Source organism: Serinus canaria, chromosome 8, assembly GCF_022539315.1.
Source record: "Serinus canaria isolate serCan28SL12 chromosome 8, serCan2020, whole genome shotgun sequence".
In the NCBI taxonomy this organism is placed as follows: Eukaryota; Metazoa; Chordata; class Aves; order Passeriformes; family Fringillidae; genus Serinus; species Serinus canaria.
In genome coordinates, this window is record NC_066322.1 from 14,215,427 (window position 1) to 14,238,597 (window position 23,171).

Genomic DNA, 23,171 nt, shown 5'->3' on the forward strand with positions numbered 1-23,171 from the left:
GCTGGGATTTTTGAGGCCTGGTGTTAGCAACAGTGAGTTTGGACCAGATGACTTGGAGGTCTTTCTCAATCAACATACCTATGATTCTGTATTTTCTTGAAGCATCCCCACAGAAATCCTGGAAATCTCCCAAGATATCAAAGAGGAAAATCATGCAATATGATTACAGTTTGTGATGAAAGTGAACTAATGGCCTATGTATGCATGCTACAGATTGTAGGTGCTATGAAATAAGTAGTGGACACTAAGTAATCCATACTTGGAACAGTGTAGCATGCACCAGAAACATCAGGCATGCCATTAATTTTAGTGATGACTATGGCAGAGCAGATGCAGTGGAGTAGCAGCACTGGAAGATTTTAAAGGATAAATGTCAGATTCATCAAACATAATGTATTATGTGATAGGATTATGCAGAGATTAAGGAGGATTTACCATTTTGTGAGTCCTTGTTGGCTTAGATTAGAGATGACTTCTGAAAACATGCTGACACAGCTGGTCACAATCATCATTTGAGGTATGTCAACTCTTCCAGGCAGGCACAAAGAGGAAAAGCCTCACAGGTGCTGAGAATTAAAATAAAATACTAAGTAATTTAAACTAAGAAAAGAGACTGAAACAAAGATAGAAAGTATCAGCTATTATCACAACAGCCAGCACATTTCTGTACAGTAAAACAGTATACACATCCATAAGTCTTTTAATTTCCAGTTCACCAAAAGGATGAACATCTGCTAACCTGCTCAGGCAAAAATGTAGTGGCCTTCATGAGGAATGCTCTTACCAGGGCAGCTGAGACAGAGCATGAGTCTGCTAGCAGGGCAGTGTAGCAAAGGAGGAGTCTCAGGGGCAGGATTCAACTAGCAGGGCCTAGAGTGATCTTAGCCCCTTGGAGCTGTAATGCAAACTGGAGACAGAAGATGTAATGTGAGAAAGACCAGCATTATACACATTGCCCTGCTCACATACAGCTGGCACACACAATAAGGAGCACTGCATGCTATCCTCAGATTGAGGGTTTGCAGAGCACAGCTGACAGGTCACCTAACTGCATCCAGCCTCCCCCAGACCAACCAAGTTATCTGTGCTAGCACAAAGATATTTCTTATCTTGTTCTGAGTTAAAATGAATGAGCCTAACAGACATCATGTGTGTAGAAAACAACATTCTCCAGTTGAACTGAAAATAAATATCTAACTTTAATCTCAGTGAGCTTGCTTTAGTCTCATTTGATTTGTGAGAAATAGTCTCTCCTGCGCTCTGAACTCAATGGGAGCAAGATGAAAGTCCAAAATCAGAAAAGCATCCTTGCCTAGATTTGGCTTAATATGGTGCTGCCCTACAAGGAAGGACCACAGGGTATCTATTCAAAGCCTTCTTAAGTCAGAACCATGCCATTTTGCCCTTAATATATTAAAATCAACCCATTAAAGATTTTTCACTGAAGTTGTTAATAACCTGTTCATCAAGAAGAAAAAATGCCCCCCACACCAGGGAAATCATATTCATTACGTGCAAAACATTGGGTAGAGTATTTTCAAAGATTAATAAAGTAAACATAATTTGTATTTCATGCCTTCTAAAATACCAGAAACAAAGCTGAGAGATTCAAAGGCATTATGCTACAAACAATAAAGACATAGACTTATCAAAGTATATGTGCATGTTTAAACAACACTCTGAAGTTATCATGCAATTTTGCTTTTCTTCAAAGGCCACCCAGAAATCTTTCCTTTGGTTTTGACTGCAAAGACCCAAGAAATTTTTAACTGCCGACCTGATGAAGATGTCACAGTAGAAAATAATTTCAAGTGTATTAAAAAAGAGGACATAATTCAAGACCTGAAAACAAGAGCTAAATCTTCTGATTTCTTCCCTTTCAAACAAGTTATCCTAGTATGTAGCATATTTCATTCTCACTTTAAGACTTATGCTCTCAGAGTGTCCATTCTTTTGAAGAGTGGGTCTGTTCTTGTTTGACTCTGTGTAAACACACTGATGCTGTAATATCTGAGTGCTAGAGGTCATGGACCATGGTTGACTCAGTTTCTCATGGCTTGCCATGCTTTTTTTTTTACTAACTTCAGATTGAAAATACACTAAAAGTAACGTATATTAGTTTTGATTCTGTGAACTGACTGAGCAAACCATACTTGGCTTCCCCTAATTCATGGCCTATGTTTTGAAAATCATTAAAACAGTTTATTTTCTGCTTAATTGTCTGTATGAAAGATTAGTTTTGTCCCAGACTTATTTTTATTACAAAATAAACCCCATCTATTCCTTTCAATTGGCACATGAAATTCTCCACTAAGAATACAAAATTAACCTAACATACTAAATTGGTGGTAGCTTTTCCAGTCACAACCTTATGTTTGAGTATTGTTTGTTTTCAGTTTTCCACTAATTTTTTTTCATTAAAATAGGAATATCCAGGGGAAGAACTCTTGGTAGTTTTTGATCCAAGCTTCCAGTATGGAGAGAACTTTTATATTGTTGCTTCTGAAGAAGCCAAGGAAAACTTTCTAAAGGTAAAATCCAAGTATACCAGAGCATTGTTCTATCTATAAATATTTCAGAATCTAGTCTCAAACAAAAATGTCAGGAATAGTGTTGTTAAGCACCCAGTATTTCTCTAATGGTTAAGCTGATAATGGAAAAATATATTTTATTCTGAGAAGGGCTAAATTAAGTTTTTGCATTTAACTTCAGAGGGCCAGTATAACCCCCACTGCTACATTTTTATCATAAGCATTCATTTTCTCTGCCAATAATCAGTTTTCTCAGACATAAAAATAACTGAAAATAAACATATAGAGCATTTTCATATAAGTGTTATACTTATTTTTCATAATATCTATGAATATATTCTTCAAATCATGAAAATGTTATTGAGTTCTAAATAGCTCTAGATAAATAGAACTTGTACACTGCACCATAGGAGATTTTTTATAGAAAGATTATATAATTTTCAATATGAGTTTGCCATCCAGCATCAGGAAATCAGGAGAAGCAAAAATTAAGAAAGTAAAATGCAGTTCCAGGCTAGAGGCCCCAATGGAAAAAAGTCACTATAAATTTTTTTTGTATAAAATTATTTTCTTTCAAGACAACAGTCTCTCTTCATTAGTTAAATACTAAATATTACTGGAAGATTCTAATGCACAAATGAACAGGACCCAATCCAGCCCTGCCCAGGGGCACAGCATGCCCAGACTCACTGCAATGAGACAAAAGTAAGAATGTTTGAGTTAGACTGAAACCTGGGTTTCTAATTAATACTTCCATTTCAGTAACAAACTTTTGAAGAAGTACCATTTCTCACTGTTTGATATCACAGTCTTTAGCAGCTGCAGAAGAAAAAGAGGAAACAGAAGAAGAAAACATAGAGGAAACTCCAGAAGTCCGCAAACCTTGGGTTTCCCTTGGCAGTGAAAAGGAAGTTGAAGAAGAATCTCTTCAAGAAAGGGAAACAAAGGTCAGAATCAACAGATGTTAGTCAATGAAATAAATGTAAACCCCCTATGTTTATTTTAAAAAAGCAACAAGTCAGGAAATTGGAAGCTGAAATCCTAGTTTTTCTTGAGGTCTTTCAAGAAAACTAACAGAGTGAAGTAGAGAAATAGCTAAACTTTTAACAAAAGCTGTAAGTGTTGCAAAAACTTTTATTTTGAACTCTGTTCTCTAAGTCTTGCAAACTAGGCATGTATCACCACCTTGGACATAACTACTTTTTAAGGTCCAAGGTCAGAAGTCCTGATCATCTTTGATCACTGGCACCTCTGCCACTTTTTGCTCAATTTACCAAGTGGCCAGATGACAATGGGAGTCTTTGCTCTGTTTCCATGAAGCTCAGTGAACAGTTCTAGTATATGAATGGCATTTAAGTAGCATGAAACAGTCTTTAAGTATCCACAGGTATTTGCAGAAGGACATATTTGATTAATCACATCTACATTTAATTAATTACATATACAGATTATATATATATATATATATATATAGATATATATATATATAGAGAGAGAGAGAGAGAGAGAGAAGATTATATGTCCAAAACTAGATCCACTCACAGCTGTCACCTAATTGGTGATGTGTGAGGCATCTCCAAGTATCTAACTGTCCATGAGTGATTTTTAATCAGTACCTAAGTCCCTCTTCAGGGAAGACTGGCTAAGTTTTGATAGTTCTCAGCAACTGAACATCTTGCATACACCTAAAAAGATGTCTGATTGCTCTAAAGCTGTTTCACAGTCATTCAATTTAATACATGCACTGTCCAAGAATTCCATATTCTGCATTCTGCATTGTTGGCAGGGTCCACTCAAAAGTATTTTTAGCTTACTTTGCTTTCCAATTCTGTGGGTGGTGCTGGGAAAAAGTACCTGGATATGAAACCAAGACAAAGCAATACCTCTCTACCACCTAAAATCAAGGACCTACTTCTCTTTGTAGGCAGAAATCAAGACATGTCCCTTCATCCTTTCTACTTCTCAACATAAGGAAACTCCTCTGAACCTTTCTGCATTTTCTTCAGAGTACTTTTCTCACCCTAGGCACTGCAGAGGAAGTTGAAATACCTCTTCCAAAGTTGAGAATTCCACTAAGAGGGTAGAGCTGAAAATTAGGTCGTGGAAGCCTAATTCAGTATTATATGAGGCTTTCTGTAAATCAATCCTTTAATTAAATGTGCAGTTTTAATACTGGATGAATTAGAAAATGTAATTCTCTTGTCCTACTATCAGTAATCCAAAAATGCTACAACTTCTAGTTTTACAAACACAAACCTGTCTTCTATTACATATGTAGTTTATTTAGAAGAGCACTTCAGAATTTCAAAATGCAGAAATATGAGTAAGCTCAACGCAGAAGTTGTTAGTGGAACTAATTCTACAATTACATGAATGCATCTATTTTAAAGAATGAACTTTCCAAAAACTTTCTTTTCTGCTAGCCATGGAAATGTGTCTTTTCCAGATTAAGTACAAGATCTCTCGAGTTCGCAGGAAGTTTGGTGCACCCATTACATTTACTGACAAGAATGCTGCAGATGAAAAAGAGAGCTATGCTGAATGCACAGCATATGAAGATGATACTTTCAGTATTAAATTGCTTGAAAGGGATGTAGGGGTACAAATGGTTCCAAAACTAAGAGAAGCTAGTACTCAGACAAAATGGTAAGTATGAGAAAACATTTATCAGCTGATTTCTTAAGCTATGCACTGTTTCTTAACTAAAATTCTGGAGTTATTCAGTTACACATTGATTAATAGAACAAAACTGGATGCATCTTTTTTCTTAAATATTTTCTAAAAGCGTCTAGAAAAAATATATATTTAAATCTTACACACTACATAGGTTTGTCTTTGAAATGTTTTCTATACTTACATTCAAATTTATTCCAATTGGGTAGGACCTATCCAAAAAATGCATCCACACAGTATTATCCAAGGCTGTTGTCAAATGAAGCAAAAGCAGAGAGTCTGTCGTCTGAGAGGCTGAAAAAATTTCTTACAGCAGTACAAATAAGGTAAAATTATTGCAGCAGTACATTTGAAGACTACCTGAAATAATACAGAATACAAGCAAGTACTCTTGTCTGAATGGATCATTGGTCTAGTCAAATAACAATTTTATTTTTTGTTTCTATTATACTTTTTTCCTTTTTTTTATTATAATATTAACAAACAATAACTTAATACTTGTTTATGGCAATACCCATGAAGTCTATGCTATATAGATAGGAATGTTGCTTTAAATAGATATCAGAACCGCTAAAGTTCATAGTGATAGGTCTTTTCAAACAAACAGCAAAGCTGATCTTTTAAACACTGCCCACTCAAGCAGATGATTGTGCAGTGAGCAAAGGTGCTGTCCTACCCATGGTTATGCCCTTAGCCATGTGCCATTAAGTGGGACAAGTCCTACTTAATGACATTTTTGCACAAAGAATTGAATAATTACTCTGTACTTGGTCCACGAAGAACTGAAGATAAATTCTTGATACAGTAGCTATCTCTGTTTAAACAGAAGATTGTTTCCTTGCGGTGATACGTCACTGAGGAATTAACACTTGATTTTTAAACTAAGTGACCATAATTTTGTGAAATATAGAAGCTACCACTTTACGGAAATATTTTTAATTCTACTATTGAGTAGTCACATCTGGATTATTGAAGTGTTAACTGTTCTTTTCACAAAACAGAGTGGAAATTGCACTGCAGCAAAATGAAATTATGAATGTTTTTTTTGATGACTGGAAGGCCCTAGCAGAAGACCAAGAAGAAGGCAAGCCAGATGTTTATCTTAAAGAATACCAATTGTTTACAGATGTGCAGTATCTCAAGAACAGAACCATTAGCTGCGTTCGCTGGCATCCAACCATTTATGGTAATGCAGTTAACAGCACTGATTTGAGTTTTCAATGATGGGTATTATATGACACCTACAAAATATGCATCTTTCATAAAATCATCAGCTTTCAAATTTAAAAAGAAATCAAAACTGATTTAGTATCCCTGTTTGAATTGCCAATTTGAGGCAAAATGAAAAATGAGACAAATTCTTTCTAGAATTCATATGGGCCATGCAAAGTACTTTACCCTAATGTACAAATGGGGATTATAGGTGAGAGAAACTTCCCCCATGAGGCTCATTTTAGCAGGGTTGTGGTGCCAGACTCTTCAGCTGGCCCTGCATACCAGTGTGCTTGTGCCCATGCCTGGCTCTTGCAGCACTGCGTAATACTGGTGAGGAATGTCACAGCCACAGCAGGACAGGGCTCTGCCGAGTGCCAGGGAGCATCACAAGACACACAAAATGTCAACTCCTGCTCCCTGCTGTGCATCATTGCTCTGCACAGCCAGACCTAAAGGCACAGTTAAGTTCTATAAAAATGCCTCAGCTCCCAGCATACTGCTAGCCAACACTGCAGCCTGGGTAAGAAATGAATTGGGTTACAAAGGTTTGTTTTCATGGTGGGTGGCCAGGACTATATGCCTGTCACATCATTTCAGGTGCAGTACTCCACCACTGAGGAGCATGAACGAAAAAACAGGAGTTTTATCCTGATGCATAGGTTCTATGACTCATTTTAAAATAACCTAATGTTAAGTAACAAAAATAGTCTCCTCAAAGGTGATCTGAAAAAAAAAAAGAAATATACATGGTTGGTTTGTTTGGGGTTTCTTTCCTGCTTGGTGGGTTTTTTTTCACTGTATTCAGAAGGTATAAATATAAGTAATTTAGGATAATTATCAATGTGTTGAAACTTGAATTGTCTCTTTTGAGAAAATTTATTTTCTCTTTTGATTAGGGATTATAGCACTGTCAGCAAGAGAACAGCTTTCCTATGAAGAACAAGTTAACCTTTCTAATAAATCATTGCTACACCAGTCAGTTATACTTCTCTGGAGTTTGTTTGACCCTCAATGCCTCCAGGTATTTAATCATGACTTTTAAATATGCCAAATATTTAAATAACATGAGAACAAACAAATGGTGTGACTATTTCTCAACTATCTTGTTTTTCTTCTCTCTAGTTGGTGTTGAAGGCTCCTGAAGATATTTGCTGCTTTCAGTTCAGTCCAAGTAATCCAAATATCATTGCTGGTGGCTGTGTTGATGGACAGGTTTTTCGATCTTTAAAAATAAAATTGCATATTTCTGTATTTTCTTCCAGTATAAAAATAAGGGTGAAGATATGTACTCAACATCCATAGTGACACAGTGACAGACAGAAGACAGATGTCACAGAGTCTTGAAGCTCCCTTATCCTGGACTGAAGCTATGCCTGGTTATTCCATAGCTGAGCCACTACTGTACAATGCTTCTTTGTTGTTCTGATAAATAGGTCAAGTCGTAAAGACTTGTTTTTAGAGCCAAATGTAACCTTTCTTCTGATTGCATCAAGCTGAAGAGAAAATACTTTAAAGACTTCATAAATTCTAGTGCAGAAAGTGAATTTCCTCTGTTTTCCCAAACCTCCATGATTTGAAAAAAAAGCATATTAACGTGCAGTGTATTAATACATATATTCAAATATAAACTGTAATACAGTAATTTCTCACTGTAGGTTGTATTGTGGGATATTTCTAAACATGAAGAAAAGCTGGAAAGTACAAAGCCTGTTGCTGATGAAATCACTGACTCGTCAGAGGGTGAGCCAAGAGCAGCAGTGGTGACTGAGGTAACTCTGGGGCTGATGGTTGGATATGGTGTACAGGGGTTCCCCAGCAGTGAGCACTGGCAGCACACAACACCAGCAGAATCCTGGGCTGCATCCAAAGCAGTGTGGTCAGCAGGGCAAGGGAAGGGGTTTTGTCCATACTCTGCTCTGGTGAGATCCCACTCCAAGCACTGCATCCAGCTCTGATAGTGCCAACACTAGAAGGACATGAACTGGTGGAGCAAGTCCAGAGAAGGGCCACACAGCTGATCAGAGCACTGGAGCACTTCCTCTGCAAAGACAAGCTGAGAAAGTTGGGGCTGTTCAGCCTAGAGAAGAGAAGGTTGCATAAAGGCCTCATGGCAACCTTCCAGTATCTGAAGGGAATCTAGAGGGAAGCCAGAGAAGGACTCTTGGTTTGCAACTGTAGTGACAGGACAATGAGTAATGGGGAAAAATTTAAAGAGAGGAATTTTAGGTTAGATATTTGGAAGAAATTGTTTACTTTGTAAGGGTGGAGAGACATTGGCACAGGTTTCCCAGGGAGGCTGTGGGTGTCCCAACCCTGACAGTGTTCAAAGCCAGGCTGGAAAAGGCCTTGAGCAACCTGGTCTAGTGGGATATGTCCCTGTCCATGGCTGGGGCCTGGGTCTAGATGATCTTTAAGGTCCACTCCAACCCTTTAACATTCTATGATTCTATGAAATCAAGATAACAGCTATTAATATGTTAAATGCTTCTGTTGTAAGTATATTGCAGAGTATCTGTGTGTCTGTGGAGGAAAAACAGGTGAGAGTATCCTGACTCAAGGGAGGGAAGTAGATAATCTTTGCAATGAGACACTAGAAAGGATAAGAAACCTGATGAGTTCATGAAATCAAACCATTATCACAATTATCATGGTATAATTTCTACCTGATTAGTACAGCTTACAAGTTTTACTGCATTTTGTGCAACTTATGTTTTAGTGAGTCTGTTCTTTAACAGGCACCAACATACCTTCCACTCTTACCTTTCAAAGCCTGTTAAATACAGATATTGTTTGTTACTGAAAGCAATACTGAAAGTACTCTAGATGTTTATGAACAAAGAAAAAGTAGCTTGGAAGATGAGAAGATGATTTCAGTGGAAAAAAACAATAAGGAGGATAAGCAGAAGAAAGCCCTATGAGGAGAGGAGACATTAATGATGTCTGCATTTCTGTGGAGGCATGTTGGAAATCTTTTTAGAGCTTTATATCCAAAGGCCTCTTTTGATACTTTCCTTTTTTTTTTTTCTCAAATGGAAGGTATTAGACCCCTAAAAAGTGCTATAAACTGATCTGAAATATACGAAAAAGTGTTAACAGAAAGCAAAGTAACCTTTTATTCTTTGATCTACTATTTTATTTTGAAAACACACTAAGATATCTTTTCTTAAAACATTTCTAGCCATCACCTAAGCAAGTCCAGCACAGTAGCACAGAGCCACATCTAGTGAGACACTGTGCAGCCTCTTCCACACCATATTGTCATACAAAGCCAGCAACAGATGTACAATGGCTACCACGTAACGATGAGGTGAGGTTAAAAATTCACTTCTCTTCTTTTTATTGCTTTTCTAATCTACCACCTCAGAAATCCTAATGTAAATGCAAGAGAAAATACTAAAGAGTTAATTATTTATATTCATTCTTTCTCACTGCATTTAGCAAATACTAATAATCTGGTGCCTCTTGTGTTCATTGTGCTTTACAAATGTGCTGTGCTCTCAGTCTGATATGAATCTCCCAATACTGGAAAAAAATTTCCATAACTTTACAGACAAGCATAATTCAAAATTATAGTAAGCTTTCCATATTTAACATGTATTGAATTTCTACTACAAGCAATCTAACTTGTCACTAAGAATTCCAAGCAATAACTTCAATTACCTAAATATCTGGATACCGAAGAATGGCATTATTGTAGTCACCTTAACTTTTCTAGATGCTGCCTGTCTACTCAAAAGTTACTTTTTCCATTATGGTTTTAAAGCTCCAAAGAACTTATGGTCTATAGGAGCACTGGGTGCTGATTTACTATCAAAGTATTGCAAATGGTGCTAAATTCATTTGAAATGCAAATGTAGTCAAATGCAAAATAGTGGCAGTGGAAAAGCAGGCCAAAAGAAGAAAACAGAAATCTTTAAAAGGTTTATGGAAATTATATATCAATAAATTTCTGGGAAAAAAATTTAAGACTTCACAGATCCTACAGTCTTTAGTGGCATTTCTAGAAAAGTGATAAAAGGGGCACACATATATCTTCAAATGTCAGCTGATCCCTCTGTTCATTATTATTTTATACAGTAATAGTCATGGATACTAACTGGTACCAGATGTAAAGCATGAAGAAAGGGATTGGATAGCAGAACATTGTTGTGGTTTTTGTTGTTTGGGTGGGGTTTTTTTTAGTCAAACTTTAGGCTCAGAAGGCTGTTTTTGTGTTCTTCTGGGATAACAGATACAGAAGACCCATGCTTAATAAATAATACTGACAAAGAAGTCACTTTGCCAGTATTTAGCAACGTGTCCTGGGACATACTTTTTGTTATATAAACATGGAATAAGTGTCAGCCTTTGCACAACATAGGAGTTTTTATGGCACAGTTCCTGAAAACTGCAGTTTTATAATTACATATTAATGAAAAAGTATTCAAAGTTATGCCCAGAATCTAATTCAGCTTTGCCTGCCTGCATTACTACCATTGTAATCCCAGATAGACAAATTGATGAATGAAAATTAGAGTAGGCTTAATTTGGCTTTAAAAAAAAATTTAGCTGAAATTTTGCCACATACTTGATAAGTACAGTTTTTGCCAAAATATGTTTGTTTTTATATACTGGAAGTTAGATTTGATTAGCCTACAATCCCTTGTCACCCCTGACACCTTTCCTTTATTTTCCTGAGTAATTAAAATTAATTTGCAATAAACCGATAACTATTTGCTAAATGATAAATAGTATAAAACCTGCAGAACCCCACATACACAAACTAAACTATCAATAATTAACATTTGAAGGCACCACTACCATCCCACAGTGAGGTCTAGCCAAGTGATAATTTAAGACAGGTGACCCATGATGTAAACTTGGCAAAGGCACATCACTCCCACTACACTGAACTGTTGGAGATAAATTTCTCAATTACTGGCTCTTTGGTTAAGCTGCATAAAAGAAGTTACAAACATGGCAAATTAAAGAGGTAAGTATTTATCCTACTAAGTTAATTTAGAATTTTAGGTGCGTAGCAGGCAAAGCTGGTATCAGTTCACTTGAAGCATATTTGTAAAATACCTTGACTTTATAACTGCAAATTAATGAGCCCTGATATTCAAACCTTAGCCAAGCAGAAACAGTGGCTTAATTTCTAGTAGCCTGTTTCATGTGTTGAAGTACTTACATATCAGAGTGTGATTTTTGTCTTTCAACATCTTCTTCCCCTGTAATAATTATTACTGTTACTTTCAGGAAAACCAAAAAGGCGGTACTTCTGAAAACAAAGATGAAAAAAACCTGCAGCTTGTAACTTGCTCCCCTGATTGGTATGTACAATACATACTCTATAAGACATCTTCCAGTTTCCTTTGAAAAGTTTTATCAGGCATAATCCATGATTTAACTGGCACATTTCTGGATTCCTATCAGCATATCCTGAATGAAATTCTGTATGCAGAAGACAAGGGCTTTGCATTCTTGTCTAGTTAAACCCTTTACAGTAAAGGCATTAAGAGTTTATTAACTGAAACCCCTTGCATATATATGTTTATATTTTGTGTATACCCCCTTCAGAAGAGTGCTGATCACACACGTGTTAGCCTGGAAAGCCACATCCCCACACTTTCATTTGTTTGTGTGACATGCACAAAAAGCTGTTAAAAGATTCTAAGGCTTATTTCTACAGAAATACTTTAAACTATATATAAATTTGGAGACTTAGCTGGCAGAATTACTCTTTGTGAGTCTCCTCTTTTGTGGACCAAATAGTCATGATAGTTATATTATTATTCTGTGTGAAAGACTAGCAAGGGGAGCAGAATGCAAAAAGTGGAAATAAATGTTTACCTTTCAGGATGTCAGAAGGCTTAAGGCTTCAAGGCTGCACGGGTGGGCTCAATCATGTATTAGTTACATCAAAGGGAGTGTCAGAGAGAGCAAATTTTTTTAATGATGCTAAGTTATTTTTCCTAATCAAATAACAGAGAAGACTTCTCATTTAATTCTTCAAAGTAAGATTGCAAATTCAGTTCTTAGTAAGTTTGCAGTGTAATGTAAGTAATACACATAGAAGAAATTATTTTAACTACTCACTTACCAGGGTTCCAAACTGAAAGTATTTTGAAGTTAAGAACAGGGAAGTCACTGAGTAGAACAAAAGGAACAATTGGAGGGCTGAAGAATCCAATGAGATGACAAATATAAGTGGGACCATTTGCCTTGAACAAATTAATTGCCTTGAGCAAATTAATTGGTACACACAAAAATTGGGACTGAACTTCAATTTGAGTTACTAAATTACCTGCTACAGCCTTCTGGAATTTCACCCAGGCTGTGGCAGTAAGTTCATACAATAACTGTCCATAAGCAAACTGTATGAATACTATCTAGCTGCTTTGGTATAATTAACTGATGAAAGGGTGAATGAAGAAATATATTTCATCATTTGCAAAAGAAGCAATTAATTATCTAGCCTTTGTCTGACTTTCAGACTCTCTTCTGTTACATAAGGCTTGAAGATAAAAGGTTAAAAAAACCTCAAGCTTTAAAATGGAAGGCAAATTGCATGTAGCTGCAAACCAAAACACTATAAAATATACATTATACAATTATTTTGCAGCTCAATATTGTTTTGGGGTATTCCATCCATGGAACATCGTGAACAATTTTTATCTGAGCAAATAAAGGAGGAGAGAAGATCTCAGATGGCCCGTGATGATCCAGACACTGATGAGGATTTAGATCTCTCCTGGAAACCTCTCATAAAGGTAGTGTCCACACATACAGAACACAGGGATTGAGCCAAACTGTAGATTTGGCCAGAACTCCATAGGAACATATTTTGCTTCCCAACTCTATTTATTCCAGAAAATTGTGACTTCCTTTTGATTTTCTTTCTGATTATGAAATTAAATACTTCAACATTCCTTTGAAACTTCAATAAAATGCATTTTGAAGAGCTAATTAATGAGAAACATGACCACTGGAGGTGGGCTGTTTGGGCTTTTTTGCTAGAAACAAAGCAAAATTCCTATAGGGAGAGGGTAACACAAACACCATTTTTTCCATCCTTGTATGTGAGGCAGCAAATACTGTTTGTGGAGTATTACAAACACACTGCAAAGATCTGTTCCATTACAGCAGAAAGTCATTTAGAATTGTACCTCAAAGATCTGACAAAATGGTTGAGCAAATGCACTTCTTCCTGAACAGATCAACCTGCGTGAAAGGGAGAACGACACAGAGTATGGTCCCACGAGAATCAGTTTAAGGAAACTGCAGTATCGCTACAAACCCCCAGGTAATATCTGTATTACACCTTACAGAGGAAAATGGTTTTAATAAGCTTGTATTTCAGTATAGGCATAGTAAAAGCTGAGCAACAAAATACTGTCTAGCTAAACACGTCTGGAGAAAAAGATTTCTTAAGTATAGTGGTATCCAGTGTGTAACCTACATGTACTATGAAGAGATGTACATGTAAAAATCCAAACTGAGCAATCCCATATACACAGTGACTCTATCTAGTTTCACTTAAAAGCCTATGCAAATCCCTCACCCAATCTCTTTATCCCTGAAACAATATGTCCTTTTCAGCCATTACAGAAAACTATTTTTAGGAACATAATCCATTCCCTGGAGCAGAGATGTTGGCTCCTGGTTGTGGCAGCTGTGGGTGATGTGTAAGGGCAGATCCCACAGAGACAGTGGCACTGTGTAAAACTGGCACAGAACAGGAGGGTGCTGCCCTAAGCATTGTCTGGGTATAAGAAGTACTGACCTCAGAGATGCAGCAGTGGGGAGACTCCACCAGGAAACAGTCAACCTACAGAACTACTGCTTTACTTGGCAGTCTTTCTTCATAACTCTTCTTGAAATTCCCCTTATCCACAAATTACTTTTACAACAGATTTGCTTGGTGTAATAGATTCCAGTGTGTAACAAAAAGATGTCACTGTCATTTCCCAGGGAGGGCAAGAACTCGGGGCGCAGTAAGAGCACCTGTCAAAGAGAGCCCATTTACAGAGATGAGTGCATCTTCAAGCAAAAATCTGGAACTGCTAGAGAACATATCCACTGACTTTTTTGTTGGAAATGCAGTAAGTGAAAATAATGTATTACCAATGAAAATGTTAATCCAAGATATCTGAAAGATTGAAGAGTTAAATAACAGTTTTCACAAATGTATGGACTTGCATATTTTCTTCAGGTATAACTAAAAAGATCTCTCTGAACATGCCACCTTTTACTTCCACTTTATACATTATTAATATTAATTAATTATATTATTAATACATTGTTAATACTTTTAGCTACATGCTTAAAATAATAAACCTCCAATATTCAGTAGATTATGAACCCTTACTTGAAGAGCAGAATTAGAAGACATTTCCAAAATATGTTGAGCTTGACCACCTATTAGGAACCAAAGAGTATTTCCTTATTCCAGAACACATAAGATTAGTAATTTTTTCTAGCGTCTTCCCACATGTCATGTGAAAACATTTATTCCACAGTTTGCCCCCCAACTTAATTTCCCATTTGGAAATTCCAACTATTCATAACCCACTACCTACCCTATGCTACTAAAATTCATGGGTCCTTCCCAATTCTGAGTTCATATGGAATTAAATTTAGGCTCCTAGCTACCTTTTTGCTTCTAGTCAGCTTTTCCCTAAACACTGGAGCAAAGCATGAACTATCAAAACCAAACACCTAATTCTGCAGGAAGGACTGCTGACACACATCATGGCAAGTAAAGCTGTTTTGGCAATACATAACTGAAAAATTGTGATGCAAAACTATATTGTGTTTTCATTCATTGGCTGCAAATTCAGGTTTTCATTTACTCAGATCATAATTAATGATGGTGATGCCTTTCCCTGGTCTTAAAAATGGAGAGCCAGACAGGGTTAAGGTATAAGGGGTTTTTACCTCAGTTTTTGATAAGGATCAGTCCTGGTGCACCACTTTGCCAAGGTGGGATATGACCCAGTGCACACATAACTGATCTTGTCTACAATTTACAGACCTTCCAAATTAGCTTATCCACAATGGGAGGCCTGGATGAATGGTGTGATATTCCCCCATCTGAGGAATTCCCCCTGGATGGGCCAAATCTCCAGTTTACAGGAAATGTTCTAGAGAGGACCTTGGTTTCCCAAGGTAGTGTAGGGTTTTCCAGCCTCCTACTACAAGGCCTTTAGGATGTTTGCTCTCCTGGCCTAGCAGAACACTAGGACTGTGCTAAGTTATTAGACTTAAGGAACTACAAGTATGCATGCTAAAATACTGAGGATACATAAAAGTTATGTAAAAGGTATATAAAAGAAAAGGCAAAAAATCATCTTGGCATCAATGGTTGTAATTAAGAAAAATCCCAGCTTAAAAACCAATCACTTTGAAATAAGCCACCAAGCTCTAACATTAGCATTTGCTTGATTTTTCTGACATTACAGGATGGAGAAGTTGTTTATTCTGAATGGAAAAAGAAAATTGATACTAATACAGCAAAACCAGTTAGTAAGTTCAAGTTTCTCAATACCCGTTTAAGCCTTAATATATTACTAACTTGAAAATATTTGTGTCTGTACTTTGTCTTTTTAAGGTTCTTGCTCATAGCTCTAATAGTCTCTCTCACTGGTAACACCTGGATTTAACAGTACACCCTCAAAAGTGCAAGCACTTTAGCTGGGATGAGAAAATAGTACAAAGATATTGGCACAAATCATGGAAGTAACTAGATTTGTGGCAAATCCAATTCCTGTGCCTTGTGAGTAAAAGAAAGAGGCTAATGTCTTCCAGGGCTGTGGTAGGTCCTGCACTATTGTTTCTTGATCCCTAAGGCACTAGTAACAAGCAACTGCCTTTTTCCTCCATTAGGTCAGAAGCACTCCCAGAAATACTCCCTCCACACTGAAACTATCAATACTCTCCAGAATTCTCCATTTTTTAAAGACATCTTTCTAAGCATTGGAGGCCAGAAGTTTGCCATTTGGAAAGAAGGAGTTACAGTAAGTTACTTTAACACAGCTGTAACATTTGTGATAGGTATACAAGATAGGAGTACAACAGGCTCAGAGACTGTATTTTCAGAAACATGTAAGTCATGAAGCTTCATATCTTAAAACAGATATAAAAGAAGCTTTCCATCTTCTTCACATCAGAAAACTACTAAGCTTAGTAGACTTGCCTTTTACAGAAAAACTGAAGCAACTTTCTTAAATTCCAACCTTGTAAAAAGCATAGCTTACCAACTATTCATTTCTCCTGCCAGGGAAAGGCCTGCTGAACAAATCTGAAGAACTTGTATTTTAGGACAAGGTTATTTCATCACTTGAAAACAAAGAAACATGGGGATTTTCTAAGTGTCTCATGCAGGAACCCAGGTTAGCTGTACCTGAAAAAATCTCCAGACCACAGGTTTTAACAGCAGACAGACAGGTTACCTGAAGAGACTGGAAGTGAGATACCAGGGTTTTTATTTCCCCACAATCCTTTTTATCTGCAGCAGGTAGCAAGAATTTTGCCATTGATATAATTTTTGTAATGGGACCATTTAAATTGTGAGCATTTTCCAAGACAGAAGATCTGAAGTAGTGACTTGATAGTACTGTTTGATTGTCCGGTCTATCTTTTTTTTTACAAAAAAAATTAAGAATGGACCAATCCTTCAGTCAAGCTGCTCTGCAGGAAGATACACTGCAGGACAATGGTCCTTCACAAGACCAGGAGTCTTCTTCATTGGCAGAGACAATGGAAATATAGATATTTGGGACTTACTGAAGAAAACTCATGAGCCATCTCATTTCCAGAACATCTCCAAATCCATCATCACTTTCATCAGCCCCTCTAGTGCCTCAGGTATGTGGATGGTGTTTGTGCTTTATTGTGCTACCCTGTTTGCAAAATGGCTCATGACTCTGAGGTACACAAATCTTATTACAAATGATCTGATACAAGTACATACTTCCACAAATTTAACACTGTAAATACAAAAATGGATACTTCAGTTCTAAGTGTACTACCATAGCATAAAATCAACTGAAAATATTTCAGTTTAAAAAAAAGTCTTTTAAAAGAAAAGCTTGAAAGGGATTAATAAAATAACAGAGCAAGAAGGTTGTGGTTTTTTGCTGCAGTGAACAACAAACTAAAGAGACCAGGAAAAAAAACCAAAAAACTGTAGCTTGTCTTTGGGTGGAGGTTCACGTTGCTGTTGGAATTTGGATTGTTTATACTTTTTTTGTCAAATATCTTTCAGCGGAGCAGCATTTTCTGGCTGTTTCTGACAATGTTGGAGTTCTGCACATTTTGGAAATCTGTCAAACATTATGTCACCCTTCAAGTAATGAGGTTAGTAAGAACTTTTATTAAATCTCTTTGACACTTTATCCTGAAAACTCCAACACAGAAAGAAGTCTGCCTAGACAAAAATGTTTTCAAATAATGGCAATTAATTTGAGATCAGTATAGCCATATTCTCCAGAGACCACCTGTAGCCTGTGGCTTTGTACAGAGCTTAGATAAGAGTCAACTAAAGGAAATCTCAGTGATAGGTGGCAGAATTCCACTGCTCCAACCTGGCTACATGAAAACACAATTAAGAGGTCAGCATTTTTTGCCACATCCATAAAATTACATGCAGTAAAACAATGTTTTAGAGTGCATAGCAATGTATATACACTGAATTCCTTTTTCTTTACACCTTCTTGTCCACATTTGTGTTAATTTTTTTGCCTTATAATTTGGTAATTCAATTTACATGCCTTCATATCTGGTTCTAGTTCAGTGAAAGCACATTTTGGAAACTGTTACTAACATTCCCACTCATTCATGCTCCTGAAATAAGGACTAGCTGTACCAAAAGGCCATGGGAACAATGCAAGCAGTTTTAATTTCCCTTTTTTCTACATAGTTTTCAGTTTTTCTTTTCCTCCACCTCCCAGCCAAAGACTGAGCTAGTGTGTCAGTCTAGCAATCTTGCCTGCTGCCTGGTCTGTTACTCTTACATCACAAAACCATCTTTCCATTCTACTGCCGTTTAATGTTTATGTAGGCACTTAAATAGTTTATAAACATCCCATAAAGGTTTGCCATGCACAGAGATGCAGTAGGTAGCAATAAAACATCATGTCAGCAGCTTCATTTTAGTAAAAAATCTTATCCAAAGCAAGGCAGGAGCTGAGTGATCTGAGGAAACACATTGCTTCTGCACAGATTACCTGTGCTTTGGAACTAAACTCTTTAGGGTGCAGAATTATCAACCAAAGAACAGTCACTAATGTTTAGATTATGTTCATTGTAACCAAGTATTCACAGAAAAACACTAGGCTGTTGAAGAGACTAACAAAAACTAAAACACAGAATCCCAGATAAAATAAATACATAATGTGCTACAAAGTATGGTACTTTATGGTTTCTTTGTGACTGAAGTTTGTCACATCTTTGTATTGTTTGCTGCAAACTACTGGGATAAATGGAGATGTTTCTATTTCCAATTTAGGTGCAATATGAATACCTTTCAGACCATCAGCAAGAGAGCTGTGTCTGAGCATGCAATGACCCTTGTTTGTCACTGTGTTTACAGCATGCCAAAGTCCTTGATTACTTCGAAAGAGAAGTCAAATATCTGAAGTACTGTGAAGAGGAGTTTGAAGAGTATCAAAAGTTTCAAGCCAAAACAGAATTGAAATTGAACTGGAGACAGAGAGACAGAAAACAGTATGTTATACTTGGAATTAAGAAAATTTTCCATGTTTCTTTTTATCTTAAAAATGCACCTGTATTGCTAGACAGGATTTTCCATAGAAAATCAGGATGGACATAATCAGAATTGTTTAGCAGCTCTTTATTTAATATCTATGGTTCTTAAGAATGGAAAAGATGGTCCCACAGTTCATGCGGTGCATTTCTTGGTCAAATGAACCCCCCTGCAAGAGCATTAGAGCCTATGGGCATTTAACAACTATAAATTTGCTTTTCATTTTACACCAGTTGCTTGGTCCAAGAGTTACATTTTGTCAACTTCCCTATAAACTTCCCTATTGCTCCTTCAGGCAAGGATGGACTCCAGCCTTCCATTATTTACATACAAATTTTGCCTGTCCATTCTTTGGTAAATGGTTTAATACTAAATAACTAAACTGTCATAATAACTAAACTGCCATTTCTTTGGCTGATTCATGTAGCCCATGGTGGTGCCTGTTTTCATTAATCTGAGACAGCACTGACACAATCCACTGGAAAGCAATGGGTCACATACAGTTTCAAAGCTCAGCAGTGCATTATTGCCTGGTATGTTTTTTTCCTTCAGCATATGACTCCATAAAACAAAAGAAGAGATGGAGGATCAAGAAAATGCACATTATACCATGTTTCTAGTGCTGGAGAAGCAGATAGTAATGGATTTAGAAACAAGAAATACTTTCCTCACTGGATGCTTAGAGCCCATTATCACCTTTAGAACCAGCAAACTTCTTATTGAAAGACCTTTATTTCAGCAGAACATGTTTAGCTTTGGAAATAAAGAATCTTGCAGCAAGAGATTATTGTTTCATTAACCTTATCTATTTTTTTGCTCACAGTGTGATAAAAGAACAATTGATTTGGATGCAGTTTCCCCACTACTTTTCCTTAATACAGTTATAATGAATATTCTCTTTAAATAACAGTTTTCAAAGCTCTGTCAGGACTCTGAACCACTTTTACTTGCTATCATCAGTTTACAAACTTACTGTTACTTAGTCCTGGCAAGTGCTTACAAACAAAGTAAGAAGAAAACCAAGTCCATTAAAATATATTGTGCTCTCAAATAAATCAGTATTATTTAGAACAAGCAGCTTTTAGTAAGCTCAGTGTAGCTGTGCATTTCTATCAAAAGATAATTATCCCTCAGAGAGATCAAATGATGTTATACATAAATTTTAATATTTACCAGTGTAAATAAGTAACAGCTCATGAATATTAATGCCCACTCTCCATCCAGAGAGGACTCTTTGGTAAGTGGTTCTGCTGCTACTTCAATAGCCAGGTCAGACACCATGTAACTGAGCAGAGCCTGCCAGGCAGAAATTAAATCTATCAGAAGAGGACAGATTAAACCCTATACGGGTGAGTTCACTCTTTCCATGACTCACCAAACTGTTTGAGGGTCACAGACTCCTGTCAAACAAATGTCCATGTGGTCACAGTAGACACTAAAGCACAAAAGACAACTGACACACAGGGGATTTGCAGAAAGGATCTTCAGCTGACAAGCAATAGCCAGCCCCAGTGCCCTGCTTCATCAGAGTAAAGCACAGCCAAAGAGAAAGCAGGATCAGTGTGAGGCTCCTGCATCCCAAAATAAACACTGCAAATTGGGGTTAGGTGGTGTTTAAGACATGGCCCTTCAATTTTCTACAGCCAGGATCTCTCCATCATGTACTTTTAGCACTTCAATTGAACTTTGGTTGGATTTAAGAGAGGTTTGGAGCCAGTAGAAAGGACTTGGTTTGAAAAATGGTCTCGTTTGTTACTTTGAAGTTTAAATATTATAGCAATATTCTTTGTCCTTCACGTTGAGCTAGTTCTAAATTAAAACCAAGGAAAATTCAACAAGCATGTCCCTAGCACCTGCAGCACAGTGTTTGCAGTCAGAGTGTAAACAGGAAGAGAAAACTGCTCCTCTGCTAAATCAATATTTAACTAACAGCCTGCTCTACACAGATATGTAAACATCATACAACTGACTAATTAAAAAACTCACCTATTATCAGGCTTGGACTTCATTAGTACACCACCTCAGAGCATCTTCCACAGATGTCTTTTGATTAACACGGCTGCAAACTACATATAAATCAGTCAATCAGATGGCCATGGCTTATCTGGAAAGCCCAGCCAACCCCCTCCACTGCAGCTCTGCCATTACTCCCCAGAAGAGGCACAGCCTCAATGGGAGCCTTGTTCCCCATCACAGAGGCACTCTTAAGAGAGTTTTGATTAAGAAAATATCCCAAAAGACCGAGGGATTTCAGATGGGTTTTCCTAACAGCAAGGCCAAAGAGGCAGCAGATCAGGATTCTGTTTATCAGCTCCCCTCCCTCCCTAGAGCAACGTAGTTTGGGGAGCTGCAGGAATTCCTCCATGGAAAGGGAGAGCCATTTTCCTCCTCATCTCTGTTCCCTAGTAATACAGGAGACAGGAGATTATATATCCCATCAGGATCCTTTAATCTAACACAATTCTAGATGTTCAAATACCTGCAGGGTCAGCTTTGCATCATCTCATGTCGGGCTGTAGCAGTTTTGCCCTGAAGATAAAGACACGTTGCAGGTTTTCCTGCTTGGTTCTAAGAGACAAGCAGAATGAAAACAGTAAATTCATTATGTAGGATGAAATTTTAAAGAAAATGTATCGTAGTTACATGACAGTGCAACATCAGCCCTCTTCACACCCCAGATAACCATCTTTAGCTGCAGAATGTGAGACAACAGCTTCCTGTATCAAAATACAATTACTGTCAAGAATTCCAGTATCCCCATCCTATCCCGTGGGATGGGGATGAAGGGGTTAAGATCTGACAGTGAAAATACCACGTGTCTCTGGTTTATCAGATTTACAGATTAATTCTGTAAAAATCCTACATATCTGCTGGGGATGTTTCTCTTTGTTTTTAGAACATGTCTAAGCTGCAGATCCATTTCTTGTCTCGTGCATTAACAAACATACATATAGGTTACACATTTGGGAAAGACAGATGTAAACACCTGAAGTTTCTGAGCATGTAGGTCCCCAGTGGCTTAAGCCAGCCTGAGGTCATGCCACCCCACTATTCCACACTCCACAACATCCCCACCCACTTCTTGCATGCTCCTGTAATGAGCACTTTGGGAAGCTAACAGGGGGAGAAGCAAAAAGGTGGATCAGCCACACAGCATCAGCAGTGTTTGGAATGTGGAAAATCCTATTTAAACAAACAGGAAAGGATTAAAACTCTACAAATGGCCCTGGTCCACTCCTAAATCCACTGAAGTGTATCACATCCCTAACCCTTGGCAGCAAAGAAAGCACAGACCCACCTCTGCATTTCTGTTTTTCCTTGGGGACTACAGACTACAATTCTTGGTTGCGACCCAGCCCTGCACGTGGCCATGAGTGGCTTGTGCTTGGGTAAAACCATTTGTATGTGATTTTGGTGCAAGCCTTGGAGCTGCCTCTGGAAAAGCACCCACAGCCATTTTCTTTACCTGGAAGCAGAGGTCACACCTGAAGGAAGTCACAGACTCCAAGGACAATTTGCTCTCTGAACTCCACTGCAGGCTCTCCCTCTGCTGTTAACTGCTTCCAGTCCCTGGTGAACAGAAGCTGCTCCTGATGCCAAAGGAGCCTCACCCAGCAGACAACAGCTCAGGTCAGCACAGCAAAGGAGAATGCTGGCTGTGGCTACAGGGCTTGGAGCAGCTCTGCCCTGCATCCACACACAGCCAGAGGCTGCCCTTCTGTGTAGAAAACTTAATTACTGCTTTGGTAGAAGCAGGTTGTTTTAATCTCCCAATTTAGTGTTCCTAGATTAAGGTAATTCCCACAGTAATCCTGTTTCTTTAAGAATCTGTAACAATCACAAAAAGAATGCAGCTTGATCAGATTCTATAACTAACTATATGAAACTATATGAAATATAACAGTCTCTATAAGAATATATATATATATATATAAAACAAAATACCACTTGGGAAATGTCTCATTAAAGGAGTATTTCTAAGATACAATATGTGTTTTACAAGT

General features: G+C 37.4%; 2 protein-coding genes and 1 long non-coding RNA gene across 3 annotated transcripts in view; 1 reads left to right on the forward strand and 2 right to left on the reverse strand.

The window, feature by feature from the left end:
* Nucleotides 1-5,477, reverse strand: part of LOC103814915 (mucolipin-3) — a 27,436-nt gene extending 21,959 nt beyond the window's left edge. Inside the window, exons 1-3 of the mRNA XM_050977517.1 lie at nt 5,389-5,477; nt 785-907; nt 436-566 (exon numbers count right to left, since the gene is read on the reverse strand). The gene's annotated coding sequence lies outside the window, so the exon portion shown is untranslated. The remainder of the gene's footprint in view (nt 1-435; nt 567-784; nt 908-5,388) is intronic.
* The window catches only part of DNAI3 (dynein axonemal intermediate chain 3), a 22,096-nt gene extending 2,147 nt beyond the window's left edge, over nt 1-19,949 (forward strand). The window contains exons 3-22 of the mRNA XM_050977515.1: nt 1,715-1,896; nt 2,427-2,531; nt 3,341-3,478; nt 4,978-5,177; nt 5,414-5,530; nt 6,206-6,390; nt 7,316-7,440; nt 7,542-7,631; nt 8,075-8,188; nt 9,598-9,726; nt 11,658-11,731; nt 13,024-13,171; nt 13,617-13,704; nt 14,373-14,503; nt 15,863-15,926; nt 16,287-16,417; nt 17,063-17,267; nt 17,668-17,759; nt 18,994-19,127; nt 19,720-19,949. Of these exons, the coding sequence (XP_050833472.1) occupies nt 1,715-1,896; nt 2,427-2,531; nt 3,341-3,478; nt 4,978-5,177; nt 5,414-5,530; nt 6,206-6,390; nt 7,316-7,440; nt 7,542-7,631; nt 8,075-8,188; nt 9,598-9,726; nt 11,658-11,731; nt 13,024-13,171; nt 13,617-13,704; nt 14,373-14,503; nt 15,863-15,926; nt 16,287-16,417; nt 17,063-17,267; nt 17,668-17,759; nt 18,994-19,127; nt 19,720-19,726 (2,459 nt within the window). The 3' untranslated portion in view covers nt 19,727-19,949. The remainder of the gene's footprint in view (nt 1-1,714; nt 1,897-2,426; nt 2,532-3,340; nt 3,479-4,977; nt 5,178-5,413; nt 5,531-6,205; nt 6,391-7,315; nt 7,441-7,541; nt 7,632-8,074; nt 8,189-9,597; nt 9,727-11,657; nt 11,732-13,023; nt 13,172-13,616; nt 13,705-14,372; nt 14,504-15,862; nt 15,927-16,286; nt 16,418-17,062; nt 17,268-17,667; nt 17,760-18,993; nt 19,128-19,719) is intronic.
* On the reverse strand, nt 14,192-23,082 carry LOC115483900 (uncharacterized). The gene is made up of 4 exons (XR_003944638.2): nt 22,634-23,082; nt 21,647-21,735; nt 21,154-21,233; nt 14,192-14,405 (listed from the first exon to the last, which is right to left on the reverse strand). It is a non-coding gene; the product is annotated as an uncharacterized LOC115483900 (long non-coding RNA).
* Nucleotides 23,083-23,171: the final 89 nt, after the last annotated feature.